General features: G+C 42.7%; 1 protein-coding gene across 5 annotated transcripts in view; it reads left to right on the top strand.

The window, feature by feature from the left end:
- The window catches only part of LOC115477350 (glutamate carboxypeptidase 2-like), a 378,970-nt gene that overhangs the window by 225,071 nt on the left and 135,859 nt on the right, over nt 1–18,040 (top strand). For all 5 annotated transcript variants that reach the window (XM_030214175.1, XM_030214174.1, XM_030214177.1 and 2 more), the window contains one exon: nt 8,914–9,166. In XM_030214175.1, coding sequence (XP_030070035.1) covers nt 8,914–9,166 — 253 coding nt within the window. The remainder of the gene's footprint in view (nt 1–8,913; nt 9,167–18,040) is intronic.

The raw sequence follows: 18,040 nt of genomic DNA, 5'->3' as shown, positions 1-18,040 counted from the left end.
GCCTCTCACCTGTGTGTGAAGGCGCTGCACGGGATGGATCAGCTGTTCCTCGATCGTTTCTGTCTCCTCTGACGTCTCTCTCCTTCTTCCTGTGCCCGCCCTCTTCTGACATCAGTTATCTACGTCAGAGGAGGGCGGGCACAGGAAGAAGGAGAGAGACGTTGGAGGAGACAGAAACGATCGAGGAACAGCTGATCCATCCCGTGCAGCGCCTTCACACACAGGTGAGAGGCGCTGCACCGGCCATTATGGCGGAGGGGGGGTCCGGTGGAGGGGGGAGCGGCAGCGATGAACTCGGGGGCGGGGCACGGAGGTGGAGGATGGTGGGAGGCGGAGCATTGCCGACAGAAGAAGAGAGAGACAGGAAGGGAGGGGGGCCCAGCAACTGCAAAAGTTTGATTTTTAACAGCTTTTATTTCACAAACGGAGCAGCGGGGAGCTCGGGGGGGGGGGGGGGGGGGGGGGGGGGGGCAAGGCAAGGCCGTCCATACAGGACGCTGCTGATGAGCATCTTTGCCCCCTCCCGATCCTTTTTTAATGTTTGTGGAGACATGCAGGGGAAAGCGGGGAGCCACGTGTTTGTGGTTTTTTTTTAAACGTTTCTGGCATGCGCAGAGCAGCCAGCATAACGCTTGGTTGCTCTGCGCATGCTTTAGGAGCCGATTACCGACGGGGATTGATGCATGGTTCTTTACAATACCGCACCAAACTTGTGCGACTTGTTTTTTTGGGGCATTGTTCGTTTTTTAAAATTCGGTAATGGCTTTTACGATTTTGCTTTTTTTTACGTTTGGTTGATGCATCTGGGCCTGAATCACCAACTACAACAGCTGTCCTAACCCTTCCTGCCTGGGCAGAAGTTCTTGGAGATTTCCTCAGTATGAGAGGATAGTGCATCCCCTGGTGGGCAGTTCCTGGCTACAGGGATACTTTCTACTTTACTAGGGTAATGCTCTCCTTTTAGGAGACCTCCCTCCTCCAAGGCAGCACAGGCGCTGCCAGGCTGGAGGTGGGACTTCTCTACAATGTCCCTGTTAGGTCTCCTCTTTGTACCTCTCTGTCTCCCTCAGCTCCTCCAAGTCTGGTACTTATAACCTCTCACCAACTGGGGGATAATCATATATATGACACTCAATGCAAAAGACTGGATAGCACCCCTCTCTCTGCTGAACTGCTGTCTGATCTTAGTATTACTGAGTTGTTTAATAATTTAAACCTTGCTAAGGTGGTAAGGATATTAGACTAATATAAAAGAGCCTTTAGATTATATGGTATATTGTGTGATTTATATAGTGTTTGCTTCTTAGAAACAGACTATAATCTATTTAGGAAGGATAGAGATGGTTGTAAAGATGGAGGAGTAGCTCTGTACGTGAGAAACAATATCAAAGCGACTGAAATGCCAGAGACCTGGGGAAATGAAGAAGTGATTTGGATCGCCTTAAAAAGAGATGATGGAACCTCTGCCCACATAGGTGTTGTCTACAGACCTCCGACACAATCGGAGAAACTAGATAAAGATCTGGTTACAGGTATCCAAAAGTTGGGAAAGAAAAAAGAGGTACTGTTGCTGGGAGATTTCAACCTGCCGGATGCGGATTGGAAAGTTCCATCCAACTGTAGAACTGGAAAGAAGTAGAGAGTTCATGGATGCTTTTCATAGTGCTCTGCTCAGACAAATGACGATGGAACCCACGAGAGAAGGAGCAACACTGGATTTGGTGCTCACAAATGGGTGCCCACCTAGGCAGCAGTGATCATCAAACAGTTTGGTTTGATATAACAGCTGAAGTGGAGGGCAGCCACTCAAAACTCAAAGTCCTGGATTTCAAACATGCTGACTTTAATAAAATGAGGGAATATCTGAAGAAAGAGCTGATGGGCTAAGAGGACATATGAGAAGTGGAAAGGTAGTAGTCCAGGCTGAAAGAAGCTATAAATATGGCTATGAAGCTTTATGTAAGGAGAGTAAATTAAAGCAAGAGAAAAAGGAAACTGATATGGTTCTCCAAGCAAGTGACCGATAAAATTAACGCTAATGAGTTGGTGTTCATGAAATACAGAAGAACTCAAAAACAGGAACACAGAAAGGAATACCGGATGAAAATTAAAAAAGCCAAGAGAGAGATATGTCTAGTAAAAGCGGAAGAACAAATGGCTAGAAATGTAAGGAGGGGCAACAAGAATGTGAGATTGAAAGATGCTGTGAACTGCAATGGGGAGAATAATGAAGAAAAAGCAAATGTGTTAAACAAGTACTTCTGTTCTGTTTTCACGGAAGAAAATCCTGGAGAAGGACCATGATTGACTAGCAAAAGTACGTATGAGAATGGAGAGGATATAGCACCGTTCATGGAAGTAAGTGTTTATGAACAATTTGAAAATTTGAAGGTGGACAAAGTCATGGGACCGGACGGGATCCATCCCAGGATATTGAGGGAGTTCAGAGAGGTTTTGGTGGGTCCTCTTAAAGATTTGTTTAATAAATCCATGAGACGTAGGAGGTTCCATGGGATTGGAGAAGAGTGGATGTGCTCCCTCTTCACAAAAGTGGTGATTGAAAAGAAGCTGGAAACTACAGGCCAATAAGCCTCACTTCGATTATTGGAAAAGTAATGGAAGTGATGTGAAGGAAAGGATAGTGAATTTCCTGGAATCCAATAAGTTGCAAGATTCAAGACAACATAGTTTTACCAAAGGCAAATTGTGCCAAACGAATATCATTGACTTCTTTGACTGGGTGGCCAGAGAATTGGATCAAGGATATGTGATAGATGTAATTTACTTAGATTTCAGCAAAGCTTTTGACATGGTTCCTCATAGGAGGCTCTTGAATATAGGACCAAAAGTGGTGAACTGGTTGATGGACAGACGCCAGAGGGTGGTGGTTAATGGAATTCACTTGGAGGAGGGAAAGGTGAGTAGTGGAATGCCTCAAGAATCAGTGCTGGGGCCGATTCTGTTGATCTAGCGGTAAGGGATTACGTGCTACATGCATGGTGATCGGTTGGCGTGTACCAACTGCCGATTAACGTTGGAAACGCCACACGTGGTAGGAAATAAAAAAAATAATTTGTCCCGGTGGTATGGGCACACACCAAATCCTAAATTACCACCAGGGGGTGTACTGGCCTGGCAGTAGTCTCATTTTGACACATGCTGCATGCATGTAGAGCCTACCGCACCTTTGTAAAAGGGCCCCAAAATGAAATGAGGACTAAATTAGAAATGGTAATAAAATGACATGAATAATGTCAGGAAGTATTTTTTCACAGAGAGAGTGGTGGATGCTTGGAATGCCCTCCCATGGGAGGTGGCCGTTTTCAAGTCCAGGCTAAAAGCCCACCTCTTTGACACTGCTTTTGACTCCTAACCACTACTTACTTGCCCTGTGCCCCACCTCTTTATTTCCCTTACCTCTTAATTGTTCTGTCTGTTTACCTGTCTTACTTAGATTGTAAGGTCTTTGAGCATGGACTGCCTTTTGTGTATGGTGTACAGCGCTGCGTATGCCTTGTAGCGCTATAGAAGTGATAAGTAGTAGTAGTAGTAGGTGGTGGAGATGAAAACGGTAATGGAATTAAAAAATGAGTGGGATAAACATAAAAGAATCCTGCTCAGAAGGAATGGATCCTCAGAAGCTTAGCGGAGATTGGGTGGCAGAGCTGGTGGGGGGAGGCGGGGCTAGTGGGTGGGAAGCGGGGCTAGTGCTGGGCAGATTTCTACGGTCTGTGCCATGAAAATGGCAGGTACAAATCAAAGTCAGGTATACACATAAAGTAGCACATATGAGTTTATCTTGTTGGGTAGACTGGATGGACCGTACAGGTCTTTCTCTGCCGTCATCTGCTATGTTACTAAGGAAGCCCAGCGGGACATGATAGATCAGAAAATAATAGCAAAGAAAAAGAATATTCTAGCATGATAAGGGCTCCCATGACATAACAACTAAGAACAAACATGAAAGTATAATAGATCAACAGGAATAATCTTAAACCTCCCCACTAATCTAAGTCTCCTGTGTGCAGAGAGGAAATGACAGTGGGAAACCTGGATCCCAGGAAATAAAGGAAATAGCATATTATATTCCAGTTGAAAATAAGAGTTAGGTTCCTTATACAACAAAATGTAAGAAACATATTACACATAGAATTAACCATTCACTGCTTTACAACCACAGTGGAAGTGATAAGACAGAGTAGCGCATATGAATAATGCATATGCCAAAGAACAATTGAGAAACAGAACACGTATAAAATTATTCACCTTAGAGGCATTTATACAATATTATATTAGAGATGGAAAGATAGAAAGCATGGTAAGAGTCACAGCATAAAATCATGTCCATAGATAAATATCTCTGTTGGTGAAGATAAGCCTGAAGATCTGAGGGATCATCAAAATGTTTTGTATGTTGTATATTCCAATTCTCATCCTTGCCAGATAAAATAAGCCATACTGAGCATTGATCTTCTCAAGATCAGCATGGATGGCCAAAAATTGCATTTTTCAGCTGTAGATTTACTTACATCCAGTGTAATGATGCTTTTATGTCCCTAGCAGGAAGCAAGCGTGGGAGACGGATCCAGGCACGTGAAACACAGACCTTTTTTTAGCTATTCAGTTGTTGAAGAATAACCCATTTGTGACTGTATTTTTACAACACAATATTTTTAAGAGACTCCTGAGGCAGGCATGTTGGTGCCGAAACATGGTGTTGTGTCATCTTTAAGAATCATCAATAAAGCTTTATTTTCACATTGAGTGTCCAGATCTGTCTCCCACTCTTGCTTCCTGCTGTGTGCTTCTCCGTGGGATTCCTGTGTTCACCCTTTCAGTGCTATTTGGGCTCTGCTTGCATTTAAGATCTGTAGATCTTGTTGATATCACAAGGAATTAAGCACAATTGAACGAGGGAAAGTTTTGAGGCTGAGTCAGTTTGTATGAGGGGACCCTATGGGCATGTTCAATATCAATCAGGCCCTGGATACCTGAGGGGAAAAGTTCAGGTATTAGCTTTTTGCAGAATTGCAGCATGTTGTCTGCCTTGAAGAAGAATGAGCTGTATTGTCTCTTTGTCTTTGCCGGCCGTCATTTTCTGTAGAGACAGCAGGTCAGGTTTGGGCCGCTTTGCTCCGATGGCTGCAGCAAACGCAATATCAATTTTGGATGTTTTCAACGATGCCATCGTAAAACGTAGGCTCCCAAAGCAGGATTATGAGCAAAATTTGAACATAAAGGACTAGTTTGCTGTCCATTTTGATGAAAAGTTAGTAGACCTCGTGGAAGCTCCAGTGCAACACGTCTGCTCACACCCCTGGCTTAGCAGTGCCCTCGGTAATACAGAGCCTTGAAAGTCACATCTTAGAGGGCCACACTGAAATAGTTTACTTCTGCCCTGCAAAAGAAAAGAATATTAAGATTTTTCTTCCAAGCAGGAGAGGTCAACAGATTCTAAACCTTAGGAAAATATATCCAAAAATTGCCATGAACTATCCTTCTACAAATATTCCCCCCCTATTTACTAAGCTGTGCACTAATGCCGACAAGCCCATTCACTTTGAATAGGCTGTGTAGACATTGCTGTGCGGCTTAGTAAACAGGGGGGATACATTTTTGTTTACCATTTGGTGTTGTGAAAATATTTACATTTTTTAAATTATTAACGCACTGTGTCACCAAACTGAAATGCCTAAGAAGAGAATTATAATATAAATATAGGAAACTCAGTCAAGTGTAAGCAGATGTGATAGACTACTTGACTGAGTTTCCTATATTTATATTATAAGTGGATTACCAGTGGATTCTCTTTCCCCATTTTGAAGATTTAGCTCATCCCTAAGAAGAGAATTATACAGTGCTGTAGTTATGCTTGGATGTTTAAAAAAACAGTAACCACATCCAAAGTATGTTATGGTCAACGGTGCAACCAAGCATTCCATTTTACCGGGCTGGAATTTGATGGCGTAGTATAGTCAGTGCTAAGCAATATTCCCTAGAGGGCTGGGCATTGATTGACATTTAAAGCAGGAGCAGTTTCATTGATTTCTCTAATAATGCAGTTCTCAGTTAAGCAAACAAACTAATTGAGATTGTTCATCTGGTCTGACATTTAATTTTATTCCTAAGCAGATTTCTGTGTTTAATGTTTTTTAAGGCTCTCCCTACCTAGTTACTCCCACCATTATAAACTTACACAAATTGGGGTGCTGCTGTGCCAAGCTTTATCAGAACCCTGTGCAATCTTTACATTTCATATATCTATCTATATCTTTATATATATATATATATATATATATATATATATATATATATATATATATATATATATATATATATATATGTGTGTGTGTGTGTGTGTGTGTGTGTGTGTGTGTGTGTGTGTGTGTGTGTGTGTGTGTGTGTGTTAAGCATGTGCATTAGTTTGAAATGACATGGGAAATGCCAGTGTCAAATAAAAACAGAAAAAAAACACAAAATGTCGTTTTTTGCTTTCAAAAGAGTACACACTTTTTTTTTTTTTTTTTTGGAAACAGCACACACTAGTAATGGCATTGCTTCCACTAAGAAAAAAATGCCAAATCCCTACCTGAAAAAAAAACATTCCCATAAATGACATGGCAAATGGCATGACACAAAAATGTTTTTCCTGCACTGCACACTCCTAGGAAACAATTTATAACTGGGCACTGCAAGTTAGGCACACAAATTATGTGAACTGTGAGACCTTTCAGAGCACTTATGCACATAAGTAGTCTTAATAGGGCTGCATTCGCCTAAACTTTTTAAATCGTGATTAATCGCACAATTAAAGGTTTTATTTATTTATTTCCCACTGTAGCTCCTTGTGACTCTGGGCAAGTCACTTATCCCTACATTGCCCAAGGTACAAAATAAGTACAGATATATAAAATGTAAACTGCTTTGATTCTAACCACAGAAAAGTGGTATATCAAATCCCATCCCCTTTCCCTTCCCTAAAGGACTAATAATCTCTCTCCTTCCCACCCCCAGATCCAACATCTCTCCCTTTTTCAACCTCCCCTCCTTGTCCTCTTCCTCCAGGTCCATTATCTCTCTTTCTTTCCTGGGGTACATCATCTCTCTCTCCTCTCTATCCTATGAGCAGCACCAAGATCTTTTCATGGCTGCATGAGCTCTCTGCCTTGGTCATAGCTTCCATCGGTGACCCCTCCAACTCTGTTTGCTGGTCTGCAGATCACATGTCTCTCCTCACCCAGGGTTCAGCATCTGCCCCCCTTTCTCAATACTCCCACTTATATGCCATAAAGGTGGTATTCTGCTGATACTGGGTATGCTGCCTGTAGCCTACCCCAAAGCTTTCCCACTGACCTGCCCCACTCAGGCAGAGGGAAAGAGCTAAAGGAAGCAGAACGGGCCCAAGGGAAAACATCAGACCAGGCTACAGACAGCATATGTGCAATGCTGTAGCTGCCGAGGATCAACAGAAGACCATCTTTAAGGTAGACTGGCACAGTGAAGTGGGTGATGTTGAATCGCAGATGGGGGAAAAAGATGTTATGTTGCACCGAGGATGGGGGTTGGGAGTGGAAGAGAGCAGAAGAGATGTTTGGAGAAGTCAGGAGGCAATGCAATGTGATTAGTTTTTTAATCATGACTAATGATTTAATGCATTCATCACAGAGTTACATGTGATTAAACTGCAGCCCTAGTTCTTATAAAATATTAGTTTAAGTCAGCATCTGTGTACCTTCTTTTTGACATTCCAACTTACGACATGTGAATAGCAAGTATAGATGCATGGTCCTAAAGGCAGCACTTTAACACGTATCTTACAGTATTCTGAGTGTTATGCTGGAAATGTTGGACACTCCCATACACCGCCCATGCTCCTCACCCTGTGAACATCATCTTGCATTTACAGGCTAAGGCAACTGTGCATACAAGTTACAGAATACCGCTGAATACATGGTTAGCACTTATGTATGTAACAGTCACATATAGTGCTAGTATTCTATTACTTATGCACACCATTGCCTCCTAATTCTATAAAAAGCGCTAAACATTGTGTGCGTAATTTGGGTGCATACTCAAATTGCGCATACAGTTTAATTGAATGAGCCAATTAGCACCAATAATTGGATTTTTAACAAGCAATTGATGCTAATTGAAATCAATTAACATGTTCATGCCTAAATTGTATTCATATCCTGGAAAAGATGGCATGGAAATGGTAGGGTCAAGGGCATTCTGGGATGGAGCATGGGTATGGATTCCAGTTACATGCATAGTTATAGAATAAGGGGGTTCCGTGTGTAAATTTAGGTGTGGGCATTTGCACCACATTTTCATTGGTGCAAATAGACGTGCTTAAGGACCATTCTATATACCACGCCTGACTTTAGGCATGGCATATAGAATAGTGCTTAAGCAGGGGGGATTTGCGCCAATTTTTTAGGCGTCATTTATACAAAAATAAATAAATATATATGGAGGAGTGGCCTAGTGGTTAGAATGGTGGACTCTGGCCCTGGGGAACTGAGTTCGATTCCCAGTTCAGGCACAGGCAGCTCCTTGTGATTCTGGGCAAGTCACTTAACCCTCCATTGCCCCAGGTACAAATAAGTACCTGTATATGTAAGCCGCATCGAGCCTCCCATGAGTGGGAAAGCGCAGGGTACAAATGTAACTAAAATAAAAAAAATACACACACACACACACATATATATATATATATATATATATATATATATATATATATATATATGTAAGTGTACTATGGACAATTCTTATTTATGCCGTTGAGCTGAATAACCAGTTTTAGATAAACTAATTATTTCTAGTCTACATTTTTATAGAGATGATTGCATTTTGAATTCTGTTTATTGTATAGCTAGATCATCCTGTTTCTTTTTTTCATGTACATCCCAGAAGTATCCGATTTCTTCGTATCCAATGTACCATTCGGTGTATGAGACTTTTAATCTGGTGTCTCGCATTATGGATAGAGACTTTAAATATCACCAGGCTGTGGCTCGTATGTGGGGAGTGGTAGCCCTGGCACTTGCTGACCGTGTTCTTCTGACATTCGACTGCCAGAGTTATGCCAACGCGCTGGAGAGAATTCTTGCCTCTGTCCAAACCAGTTATGGTGCTTTGTTCCTGAAAAATGGCATTAGTCTGGGTAAGAAACAAACAATGGTATTTATCACCAGATGAAGACCCGTTGGCCCACTCTGTCTGCCCCTGTTGATTGCCCTTGGCTCACTTTTATTACATAAAGCAGTGATTTTGATTTCTAGAGAAATATTTTTCTTTTTTTTTTCTTTAATTAAGGAGTAAAGTTTTCATAGTGGGCTACCATTAAGATGTGTTATTTTACTGTTAACCCCACTTCTTAGTAACTAGGTCTCATTGCATAAAATAAGATCTGTGTTAAAATAGCACAAATTAGTGGTAAACTAACATAACTGTAGCCTACATAACCTTCCCCCTTGGTGTGAAGTTTCAGTCTCTGGGAACCAGAGCTGATATTGTGATGTCATAATGTCTCATTCCACCAGTTCCTAAGAGCCAACTTCATCTGTGAGGTCACAATGGCTTGACTGCCCTATACTTGGCTCACTTTTTTTTACATATAGCAGTGATTTTGTTTTCTAGAGATCTATTTCTTTTTTCTTTAAGTAGGGAAATTATTAAAGTGGGTTACTGTTAAAAAGTGCTATTTTACTGTTAACCACCAGTTATTAGTAACTAGATCTTACTGCATAAAATGGAACCTGTGTTAAAATAGCATAAGTTAGTGGTGGAATTACATGTCTTAATGGTAGCCCACATTGAAACTAAATATACAGAATATTGCCTCTAAAACATGGAAGTGTACACTTAAGCACCCTGCTGTCACTTTTGTGGGTAAGTGCTATGCATATTTCTGTGCCCCCTTTTCCAACTTGCACATAAAATTTAGGTGCAGATCCTGCGTCTAAATTTACGTGCATAAATGTTAATTGAATCTAATTAGTGCCAATAATTACTTGCTAAAAAGCCAATTATTAGTGCAAATTAGCTTGTTATTCCAGGCTAATTGGGCTATTATAGAAATATTAGTTCACTTGCTGCATATGTAGGTTTCATTATTGATTATTATGTTTCCTGATTTTTAGTCTTCTGGCTCTCCATAAAATGGACTGGTATGCTTTATTTTTTTTTCCTTTTTATGTTTTGTAGTTGAATTATTCTTAATGCATATTTCTGTTATATGCTATTGTATGTATAATTCAAAGTTCAAATAAATATGCAAGGGGGGTTATACATGGGAAGAGCATGGGCGGGGCTCTCATGCACATCAATGTTACTCACGTCCTTTGTTTTTACATGACTTCAGTTATTAGAAGTCTATGGTTGGTGTAACTGCAGGTACATAAATGTTAGGTGTGTTGCTACTGGGTTCTGCTAGTTTTCTATAATGGATTATGGATCCCTTGATGCCATTATAGAATAGGCTGTCATCATACAGCATGCCTCCTTAATTCTTTAAGGTGGAGTAGCTCAATGTTTTTGTCCTTGAAAAAGCTACTTATCAGTTTGATGAGGGCATTTTTACAAGTCTTTTTCACCCCTAAAACACTCTTTCACACTTGTAGATGGGATCTTATAGAACTAGGTTGTGACTAAAACTACGCATGGTGCAAGCCAGTGTGTAATTGTATTGTATGTATGGCCGGAGTAGAGTTTGGGCAGAGGATGGGTGGAATCATAGGAGCCAGTTGAGTGGGTGCTGTGGGTGCTTGAGCACCTCTAATATTAGACAAACTCCTCGACTGTGTCAATGGAGAGGTAATTTCTGTTGGGTTTAGCACTCCCAATGATTTTGAAAAGTTGGTTCCTATGGCTGGAGCTACAATTTCCACATGAATTTTATAAAATACATATACACAGCTCTCCCCCCATTATCTATGTCCACCTCTACCCCACAGGATACCCTCCCACTCCCTGTAGACCCCCAGGCCTACCTCAATGCCCTGGTGGTCCAGCAGGGGATTGTTAAGGCTGGAGCAATGCCTATTTGCTCCTGTCCATGGCCGCAGCCACATCCAATATGGCAGTCATGACTTTTCACCCTAGTCTTGTCTGGGGGGTATCTCACAGGGAAGGTGGGTGGAATAGCAGCCACAGCGGAAGGATGCAATGAGAAGAGATCCAGAAATTTTTCATTTTGTGTTATTTCCATGCTGATATGGGGGGGGGGGGGGCTCGGAGCAAAACAGAAATTGCCTCATACAACATGGAAACAACACAAAACAAACATTTTTTTGCTGCCCATCCCTATTGTATAGTAGCTTCTTGCAAAACTGCATCCTCCAGAGAAGGAATAGGAATGTGTTCACTACTTAACATACCAGGCTATAATCTATTTAGGAAGGATAGAGAGGGTCGTAAAGGTGGAGGAGTAACTCTATATGTGAGAAATGATATCATGGCGACCGAAATAACAGGGACCTGGGGAAAGGAAGAAGCGATATGGATCACCTTAAAAAGAGATGATAGAACCTCTGTCCACATGGGTGTTATCTATAGACCTCCGACACAATTGGAGGAATTAGATAAAGACCTGATCGCAGATAGTGGAGGAGTGGCCTAGTGGTTAGGGTGGTGGACTCTGGTCCTGGGGAACTGAGTTCAATTCCCACTTCGGGCACGGGCAGCTCCTTGTGACTCTGGGCAAGTCACTTAACCCTCCATTGCCCCAGGTACAAATAAGTACCTATATATATATAAGCCACATTGAGCCTGCCATGAGTGGGAACGTGCGGGGTACAAATGTAACAAAAAAAAAAAAATTCAAAAGTTGGGAAACAAGAGAGAGGTACTGTTGCTGGGAGATTTCAATCTGCCGGATGTAGATTGGAAGGTTCTGTCTGTGGAATTGGAAAGAAGTAGAGAGATCGTGGATGCTTTCCAAAGTGTTTTGCTCAGACAAATGGTGACGGAACCCACGAGGGAGGGAGCAACGCTGGATCTGGTGCTCACAAATGGGGATAGCATGTCAAATATCCGAGTGGGTGCCCACCTGGGCAGCAGTGACCATCAAACAGTTTGGTTTGATATAACAGCTAAAGTGGAGAGAGGCCACTCAAAACTCAAAGTCCTGGATTTCAAGCGTGCTGACTTTAGTAAAATGGAGGAATACCTGAGGAAGGAGATGATGGGCTGGGAGGAAGTACAAGAAGTAGAAGGACAGTGGTCCAGGCTGAAAGAAGCTATAAATAGGTCCACGAACCTTTATGTAAGGAAAGTAAATAAAAGCAAGAGAAAAAGGAAACCGATATGGTTCTCCAAGCAAGTGGCTGAGAAAATAAAGGCTAAAGAGTTGGCGTTCCAGAAATACACAAAAACTCAAGAAAAGGAACATGGGGAGAAATACCGGATGAAAATGAAAGAAGCCAAGAGAGAGATACGACTGGCAAAAGCGCAAGCGGAAGAACAAATGGCTAGAAATGTAAGGAGGGGTGACAAAAATTTCTTCAGGTATATTAGTGAAAGGAGAATGACTAAAAAGGGAATTGTGAGACTAAAAAATACTGCGAACCGCTATGTGGATAATGATGAAGAAAAAGCAAATTTGCTAAATAGATACTTTTGTTCTGTTTTCACGGAAGAAAATCCTGGAGAAGGACCACAATGGACTGGAAAAAGTACAAATGAGAATGAAGTGGATAGAGCACCGTTCACGGAAGAGAGTGTGTATGAACAACTTGAAAAGCTAAAGGTGGACAAAGCCATAGGACTGGACAGGATCCACCCCAGGATATTGAGGGAGCTCAGAGAGGTTCTGGCGGGTCCTCTTAAAGATTTGTTTAATATATCCTTCCAGACGGGAGAGGTTCCGAGGGATTGGAGAACGGCGGATGTGGTCCCTCTTCACAAAAGTGGTGATAGGGAAGAAGCTGGAAACTACAGGCCGGTAAGCCTCACTTCGGTTATTGGAAAAGTAATGGAAGCGATGCTGAAGGAAAGGATAGTGAATTTCCTGGAAGCCAATAAGTTGCAAGATCCGAGACAACATGGTTTTACCAAAGGGAAATCGTGCCAAACAAATCTCATTGAATTATTTGATTGGGTGACAGGAGAATTGAATCAGGGACGAGCTATGGACGTAAGCTTTTGACACAGTTCCCCACAGGAGGCTCTTAAATAAACTGGACGGGCTGAAGATAGGACCCGAAGTGGTGAACTGGATTAGGAACTGGTTGACGGACAGATGCCAGAGGGTGGTGGTGAATGGAATTCGCTCAGAGGAGGGAAAAGTAAGTAGTGGAGTGCCTCAGGGATCGGTGCTGGGGCCGATTCTGTTCAATATATTTGTGAGTGACATTGCCGAAGGGTTAGAAGGTAAAGTTTGCCTATTTGCAGATGATACAAAGATCTGTAACAGAGTGGACACCCGGGAGGGAGTGGAAAACATGAAAAAGGATCTGAGGAATCTAGAAGAATGGTCTAAGGTTTGGCAATTAAAATTCAATGCGAAGAAATGCAAAGTGATGCACTTAGGGAATAGAAATCCACGGGAGACGTATGTGTTAGGCGGTGAGATTCTGATAGGTACGGACGGGGAGAGGGATCTTGGGGTGATAGTATCTGAGGATTTGAAGGCGACAAAACAGTGTGACAAGGCGGTGGCCGTAGCTAGAAGGTTGTTAGGCTGTATAGAGAGAGGTGTGACCAGCAGAAGAAAAGGGTGTTGATGCTCCTGTATAAGTCGTTGGTGAGGCCCCACCTGGAGTATTGTGTTCAGTTTTGGAGGTCATATCTTGCTAAGGATGTAAAAAGAATTGAAGCGGTGCAAAGAAAAGCTACGTGAATGGTATGGGATTTGTGTTACAAGACGTATGAGGAGAGACTTGCAGACCTAAACATGTATACTCTGGAGGAAAGGAGAAACAGGGGAGATATGATACAGACGTTCAAATATTTGAAAGGTATTAATCCGCAAATGAACCTTTTCTGGAGATGCGAAGGCGGTAGAACGAGAGGACATGAAATGAGATTGAAGGGGGGCAGACTCAAGAAAAATGTCAGGAAGTATTTTTTCATGGAGAGAGTAGTGGATGCTTGGAATGCCCTCCTGCAGGAGGTGGTGGAAATGAAAACGGTAACGGAATTCAAACATGTGTGGTATAAACATAAAGGAATCCTGTTCAGAAGGAATGGATCCTCAGGAGCTTAGCCGAGATTGTGTGGCAAAGCCGGTGGTGGGAGGCGGGGCTGGTGGTTGGGAGGTGGGGATAGTGCTGGGCAGACTTATACGGTCTGTGCCAGAGCCGGTGGTGGGAGGTGGGACTGGTGGTTGGGAGGCGGGGGTAGTGCTGGGCAGACTTATACGGTCTGTGCCAGAGCCGGTGGTGGGAGGCGGGGCTGGTGGTTGGGAGGTGGGGATAGTGCTGGGCAGACTTATATGGTCTGTGCCAGAGCCGGTGGTGGGAGGCGGGACTTGTGGTTGGGAGGCGGGGATAGTGCTGGGCAGACTTATACGGTCTGTGCCAGAGCCAGTGGTGGGAGGCGGGGCTGGTGGTTGGGAGGCGGGGATAGTGCTGGGCAGACTTATACGGTCTGTGCCCTGAAGAGGACAGGTACAAATCAAAGTAGGGTATACTCAAAAAGTAGCACATATGAGTTTATCTTGTTGGGCAGACTAGATGGACCGTGCAGGTCTTTTTCTGCCATCATCTACTATGTTACTGCACTTATTTTTTTCTACTAAAATCCAGAATAGCTGCAGCAGTTTATACTGACAAATAAGAACATAAATTGATTTGATTGAGATCCTTATTTTTTAAAGCTTCTAAGAACCAGAGTAGTTCTGAACCTCTGTTTTCAGCTGCAGCTCTCCCTCTTTGCCTGATGCTTAACTAATCAAACTATTACATCATTTATTTGTTTGTTTAAATTGAATTTCCTGTCCTTTAAATGAATGTCAGGATGGATTACAATAATAATACATGATAACAAAATTATCATTTCAACACAATATCTGCTTCATGATTATAACGGTTATGATGGCACAGTACATTCCAGATCTCAAATTAATTTACATCTTGCATGACAAAGTTATCAATGTGATATATAAAAGATTCAGAACTTTAACATGACAATCTTAGGATTAATCCTGGGGTTCTCAACCAAGCCCTTAGGGTTTCCAGATATCCACTATATGAATGAAATAAATTTGCGTATACTGCCTTTGCTGTATGCAAATCTGTCTCATGCGTATTCATTGTAGGTATCTTAAAAACTTGACTGGCTGAATGTGTCCTGAGGACTGGGTTGAGAACCTCTGGATTAATCTAAAACAAGGTAATAAAGAGGGAAATCTCTTTAATACACTTAGGGGCCCTTACTAAGCTGTGCTAAAAAAAATAGGCTTAGTGTGTCTTTACTTAGGCCTTTTCCATGCGTTAAGACCATTTTTAGTGTAGCAGTCAAAAAGGGCTTTTTTTCTGTTTGTTTCATTTATGGACGTGCACTAATGTAGTGTCTGGCCATTGAATATATATACACAAGGGAGTACTTACTGGCTCATATTTAGGAGGCACTAAGGGATCCCATGTTATGAATGCTCGAATCAGCTAGTATAGCAGTAATGCCAGTGTACTATCTGATTGGCGCGTCCACACCCATTCTCGCCCCCTCCAAATAAAACCTCAGACTTAGCTTGTGCAGATGGTAAAACTAACATGGAATGCTCTTGCGTGTCCCTCGTTAGCCTACTTTTGCTGCATTAGGCATGTGTTAGCACCTAATACAGCTTAGTAAAAGGGCCCCTAAGATCTTTTCTGCCAAAATTTGCATTTTTCAGACTAGTTAATGAAAATTCCCTTCAGCTTTTAACTTGCAGCATAGCATAAAGCAACATACCTTATGCGATTAAATAATAGTATTTTGATCACCCCTTAACAATTCTCAGAATTGGGCTAATTCTGAGATATTAAACCCAGCTGTCTATCAATATCTATCTGGTGCTTGACTAAGGAAAGCAAGGAACAGGACACCCCTAGTGGCAGTCGCAAAGCTCAGTGGAAATGTAAAGAATAGGGGCTCATTTTCAAAAGAGAAATGTTCCAAAAACGGCATAAAGTGGCATTGCAATTTGTGAAACTCAGATTTGAGACTTTTTTTTCTCTGCAGGGCATGTTGGGGTGAGCTTTTGGCATTCTTACAACCAGGGGTGGACTGACCATATGGACAACAGGGCAGTGCCCGAGGGCCCAGAGGGTCTTCTCTCCCCCCCCCCCCCACCACAAACTACAGCCCTCCCAGTCCCAACTTAAAGGACCCTAGTGGTCTAGTGGCCTCTTTGGGGGCAGAAAGATCCCCATTCTTTCTTGCCCACTGCTACTACTCTGCCCGGTGCCACACACTGTTACATATTCAAAATGGCTGTTGAAACTTCCCTACGGCAGTCTCGTGAGATTACCAAGAATTGCGAGGCTACTGCAGAAAGTCTCGGCAGCCATTTTGAAAACACAGCAGCATCGGGTAGAGCAGTGGCAGCGGGTAAGAAAAAGTGGGGATTGTTTCTGCTCCCAAAGAGGACACTAGACTACTAGGGTCCTTCAAGGTAGGACCGGGGAGAACGCACTGGTGTGGGGGGGGGGGTAGCATTGTGGATATATGGGCCGCAATGACCCTTACTGCCCGGGGGCCCAGAGTACTGTCAGTCTGCCCCTGCCCACAACTTGGACGTTTTTCTGCCATAATGGAACAAAGCAAAAATGTCGAGGGCTAAAAGTTAGATGTTTTGGTCTAGACCGGTTTCAGTCACACCTGTCACTAAAAGTGCCCTATATGATGAGATGACTATGGGAGGGATTAAGGTATAACCCCCCTTGCTCCCCAGTAGTCACTAACCCCCTCTCATCCCCCAAAGATGTGAAAGAAACAGTATAATCAGGGCTTTTTTTGAGGAGGTACTTGGGGGTACTGAGTACCGGCACCTTTTCCATTGACTGCTAAAATTGACCCATGGTCCCAAAGTTTTAATGAAAGAGCTCAGGCCCTACACACCAATTCTGCCTTGTCATAGATTCTGTGACTGTTGAAGGGGGCCAGGCTATTGTGGGGTGGGTCCCTGAAGAGTTGCCTGGCATTTGAGTACCGGCACCTTTTTCACTAGAAAAAATGCACTGAGTATAATCCAGCCTTTATGACAGCTTCAGATGTTATGGTCAGTCCTATTAGAGCAGCAAGCAGGTCCTTGGAGTAGCCTTGTGGTCAGGGCAGTGCACTGCACTGTAGAAAAGGGGACCCAGGCCCATATCCCACTCTAACTGGTACACTTGTGGTGGAATGTGTGAGCCTTCCAAAACCCTGCTGTTCCTACATATAGGTGACGCCTGCAGGCATAAGAGCTATTGTAGTGGTGTACAGTAGGATACAGCAGGTTTTTGGTAGGTTTTGGAGGGCTCCTTATTCAATATGAGAGGGTAAGTGGGATGTGTACCTGGGACTTTTTATGTGAAGTCCACTGCAGCACCACCTAGGGTGCCCCACTGCTCTTCTGGAATGTCTGTGTGGTCAGTCTACTAAGAATGCTGCCCCTCCCCCATACATACCAATGACTTGTTTTTGTGCATTTTTCCCTTGGATGCTTGTGTTTTTGTTTTGTTTTTTTGCAAAAATGGTCCTAAAAGATAGATGCACTGAGCACAAAATCATCTAGCAAACAGCCATTTTCAAAACCAAAAATTTGGACGTTTTTCTGGTTTGAAAATGGCCATGTTTGCTACTGGATTTTTAAACGTTTTTCCCAAAATGTCCAAAACCGTATTTAGACGTCATATCAAAAATGCCCCTCCAAATCTTATTTGGGGCCCCCTTTATTAATATCCACTGTTAACATGTGTTTATTCAAACTAATATGTGCTAGCGTGGATTAACACATGGGGGACCTTTTACTAAGGTGCGATAACAGATTTAGCGCAAGCTAATGATTAGTGAGAGCAAAAACAGCACCAACAGTGTCAGAATAAACTTCTCACAGGTTTTAGCCATTGCAGCG

The sequence above is a fragment of the Microcaecilia unicolor genome, chromosome 9 (assembly GCF_901765095.1).
Source record: "Microcaecilia unicolor chromosome 9, aMicUni1.1, whole genome shotgun sequence".
NCBI classification, from domain to species: Eukaryota; Metazoa; Chordata; class Amphibia; order Gymnophiona; family Siphonopidae; genus Microcaecilia; species Microcaecilia unicolor.
This window is presented reverse-complemented; position numbering and strand designations above follow the sequence as displayed.